The sequence below is a fragment of the Eurypyga helias genome, unplaced genomic scaffold (genome assembly GCF_000690775.1).
Source record: "Eurypyga helias isolate BGI_N326 unplaced genomic scaffold, ASM69077v1 scaffold15310, whole genome shotgun sequence".
NCBI classification, from domain to species: Eukaryota; Metazoa; Chordata; class Aves; order Eurypygiformes; family Eurypygidae; genus Eurypyga; species Eurypyga helias.
The window spans coordinates 3560-7659 of record NW_010226386.1 but is presented as its reverse complement, the minus strand read 5'-3'; the positions used below and the strand labels follow the sequence as shown (position 1 = coordinate 7659).

The following is a 4100-nucleotide window of genomic DNA, read 5'->3' as shown; positions in this document are numbered from 1 at the left end:
GGGTTAACAGAAAGCTGCATTTTAGAAGTCAAGAGTCTTGACTTTGCTTCTCTTTTCTATGTATATAAGCCTACAGATGTCTTTAATGATTTTAGTGTAAGTGGCCAGGAATGAATGTAACAATAGTCATAAAAATAATTTGGTCCCAAATAACCTGTCCTATCCACTGCTGAAGGGTGATTTCACCTGAGTCAGTAAGAAATAACAAATTAGCTGAACTGGTGAAAACTCCAAACGCAGTTCTATAGATAGGCTTAAAGTTATTATTATTGGTTTTGCTTTGCTTTTAAGTGTGAGTTTAGTTTAAACTCACTTAAAGATCCACAGATGTATTTTGATTTAAGAAGAGTAGCAATGCATTCTGTTAATTAGATCATTGCCATTTCTAGTAGAAACCAGCCCAATGAATAATCAGCTCCTCCCAGCTTCTTCAGTGAAAGGAGCAAGAGCCCTGTAGGAGAGAGTTACATACTGTCTTCCTCTGGAGGTGCAATGACATCCTGATGCTTGATTTACTCCAAATCCCCTTTTCTTGGGAGGAATAGAACCACCCATCATTCATGCAGGGAGGGCAGAGTCAACGGGTAAAGACCTCTGTGTCATATTGTATATAAGGAACTGGGTCCTGCGGAAGAGAGGATGATTATGAAATGCTGAAGAAAAACATTGGCTCTAGGGACACTCACTGCCGGAGGGACCCCAGACTGGGACAGAAACAGGCTCGCAGCCCAGGCTGAACTGCACGCATCATCAAGAGGAAGAAGTCTCAATCTCCTTACCTTCTAACCCAGAGATGGTATGTTGTCTCTGAAGCGATCACCTCCAAACGAAAGGAAGGAAACCCCCTGTTTGTTCCCTACTCTTTACCTCTGTTTTGTTCAGTAGGGTCGTCTTAAAGTCTCAGTACTCGGAGTGAGCTGGAGCTCAGTGCTGGAGCCCCAGCTGGTCCCCCTATGACTGGGTCTTGAGATCACGTATCAATTCATTGCTCTCTTTTATTGTGAAGAACTGCTACTTGCATAAAGTGTCAAGAAAGCAATATGGCCAGATTGTTTAGAATAGCTGTCAGGGAGGATCTGGAGCAGCAACATCTGGATACAGGAGTTATCCATGGCTTTGTAACCACTGGGAACTGTGTCTAGCAGTAGTCCTTGCTGAGTTACCTGCTTTTGCAGGACCACTGCTCCCTCTACATTCGTTAAAGAGCTCCTTCTTGCTCTTCACTGACTGCCCATTTTTTTGTCTTGGAGCTTACGGTAAAATTTCTTCCTGACTTAGTTATTTTGCTGATTTATGCCCTGAAGCAGAGAGACTGAATTCCTAGTTTTGCACCTGAGGTAATATAATTGTGGATGTTGTCATCATTCACTCGAGTCCCCAGGTGTTTTAAACCCTGCTGAGATACTGGATCACAAGGAAACTTGGGGCAGCCAGTTCCAAAGACTGCAGTGGTAAAAATAAAGGCATGTGGGCTTATCAGATTCGTCTCCTCAACTTCACGGACTCTTTATTTCTGGAGCATTTTTGAGATGTCTTCTTTCCAGGAAAATCCCAGTCTCCACTAGTAATTTTTTCCATCAACTTTCCATTCCTTCTATTTGCTTTTGATGGCACTGGAATATTTCATGTAATTTTTCAACTTCTTTCATAATTAAATATTGCTAGGTTTTTGGTGGGAGCAGAAGTCTTCAAGGAATCTCTGCTTTTATTCCTGGTTTACAGTGTAGAAAGATTTGGAATTATTCCTCGTGGTAAATGTTGCATTTAAATGAGAGGCACATGAGCAATGAACACTGCTCACCTGTGACCAGTATATGTAGTTTGTTATTAGATGTCTCTCTACATCCTTTCCTTTTCTAGATATTTACAACTTAAACAGCTTTGCATCACTCCAGGTTCCTAGGAACTTTGCATCCTTCCTGTGACAAGCAAGATCCCATACTCTTTAAGTGCAAGGTATTAACTTTGTATTTTCTGTAAAAAATCGTTATGCAGAGTACATTGCCATGGACAGCTTTGGGTTTGAGTTCAGAAGGTTGTTTTCTCTAATTCTGATGCCATAGGGCTGAGCCAGGCACAAAGATGTAAGCAGCCATAATGTCAGCTCTAATTTTGGAATCCTCATGACTAATCACTGACCCCTTCCATCTGAAACCCTGTTTCCATATGGACTTTGAGGCAGATCCATGATGGGGAAGGGAGAAGCCAGTCAGTGAACACCTCAAATTCCCAATAGTTTGAGCCAGATTGTAGAGCAGAAGCTCCAGCTCACTGCCTGGTTGTCCTTGTACATCCCTGGCACAGATGTAGAGAACTGCAGTATTGGTGTGATCAGAGAATGAACGGGTCTGCCTGGGAGTGGAAGCAGTAGCAGAATATCTGCAAGACTTGGGGTCATCAAGATCCCAACACATCCATCTACAGCTTCTTGGGACACTCAGATCAGGACGGAGAGTGCAGTGATGACTCTCAAAAGCAGGGCAGGATGGAGAGACTAATCAGTGTGTCATCTCCTAAAGGGTGGCATGTTCAAAACCTGCACATGGTCACCGGCCTAAGAACAACCCAGAAGAAGCGATGAAGACCCAACAGCTGACCTTCCCTGTCATCAATGTCATGACAAAGAATCCTAAGCAGATCATTTGGGCAGAACAATCTTGGTGTTTGTGAGAATATGGGTCTGAGAGTGTGTTGACTATGACTGAGAGGAATCGGTTTTGGTTTTAAATGAAACCACCTTCCTCCCCGCACAATGAGCTTTACTACACTGTTTCTACAGCACTACAACATGGTTTCCTATATGGAACTGACTGCCAGGCATCCGGTCAAATTCAACTGTCTCCCTTCTATTTCTCTCCCTGTAGATGCCATGTGAAGGCTGCATGGAGAGGGACAATAAGAGCACTGATGCAACCGTGGAGTTCCTCCTGCTTGGCTTCTCCGAGCTGCTCTGTCTGCGGGTCATCCTCTTCCTTATCTTTCTCATTGTCCACTTGGTCACGTTGGCAGGGAATGTGTTGGTCTTCATGGCAGTGGTTATGGAGCCTTCCCGTCCTCCCATGCTCTTCTTCCTCTGTCAGCTCTCTGTCATTGAGCTCTGCTACACCTTAGTCGTTGCCCCTAAGGCACTCCTCAGCCTGGTAGTGGTGGACGGCAGCACCATCTCTTTCATCGGCTGTGCTGCCCAGATGCACCTTTTTGTGGCGCTCGGCGGGGCTGAATGCTTCCTCCTGGTAGCCATGTCGTACGACCATTACGTTGCCATCTGCCAGCCACTTCACTACGTAGCTGTGATGAGCCAGGGGCTCTGCCTCAGGCTGGCTGTGGGATGCTGTCTGGGAGGCTTTGCTGTCGCCCTGGGGTTGACGGTGGCTGTCTTCCGCTTACCTTTCTGTCAGTCGCGTCGTATCAACCACTTCTTCTGCGATGTCCCTGCTGTGCTGCACTTGGCCTGTACGCAGAGCTACACCCCTGAGCTGCCCTTGCTGGCTGCCTGCGTGCTCCTCCTGCTGCTCCCCTTCCTCCTAATCCTGACTTCGTATGCTTGCATTGCTGCTGCTTTGTTACATGTCACCTCCTCCGTGGGAAGGGGCAAGGCCTTTTCCACCTGCATTTCCCACTTGGCCATCACCTTGCTACACTATGGATGTGCCATCTTCATGTACATTCGCCCGAAGTCCAGTTACTCGCCAGCTCGAGACAAGGTGGTGTCTCTGGTCTACACCAACATTACTCCATTACTGTATCCCCTCATCTATAGCCTGAGGAACAAGGAACTCAGAGGGGTCCTCAGGAAAATGTTGAGGAGGAAGAAAATAGCTCAGCTGAACTGGGATACTGCCAGAGCTGTGATGTGTGTGTGGTGAATGTTGGTAGAACAAATATGTGCTTGTTGGGAAACAGCTCCACAACCTTGGAAGGACCTGATTCTCCATAGAATTCACTACGGCACATATACGGGCAGAATTCAACAAGCACCAATACATTTATGACAAAATGACATCTCTCCTAAAAGAAACCCCCCCAAAAACCCAAAACAAACCAAATAAGGTCTTTAATGTAACACTTTACCTAAAGGGATATGCACAAATGACTTGTGA

At 45.7% G+C, this 4100-nt stretch overlaps 1 protein-coding gene across 1 annotated transcript; it reads left to right on the top strand.

Moving 5' to 3' along the window:
* Window positions 1-2882: 2882 nt before the first annotated feature.
* On the top strand, window positions 2883-3866 carry LOC104510666 (putative olfactory receptor 10AC1). The gene has a single exon (XM_010152992.1). It carries the CDS (start codon window positions 2883-2885, stop codon window positions 3864-3866), a length of 984 nt encoding a protein of 327 aa, XP_010151294.1.
* The last annotated feature ends 234 nt before the right edge of the window (window positions 3867-4100 follow it).

Excerpts from the sequence above, each read along its gene's own strand:
- LOC104510666 (XM_010152992.1), top strand. The coding sequence starts at position 2,883 with ATGGAGAGGGACAATAAGAGCACTGATGCAACCGTGGAGTTCCTCCTG.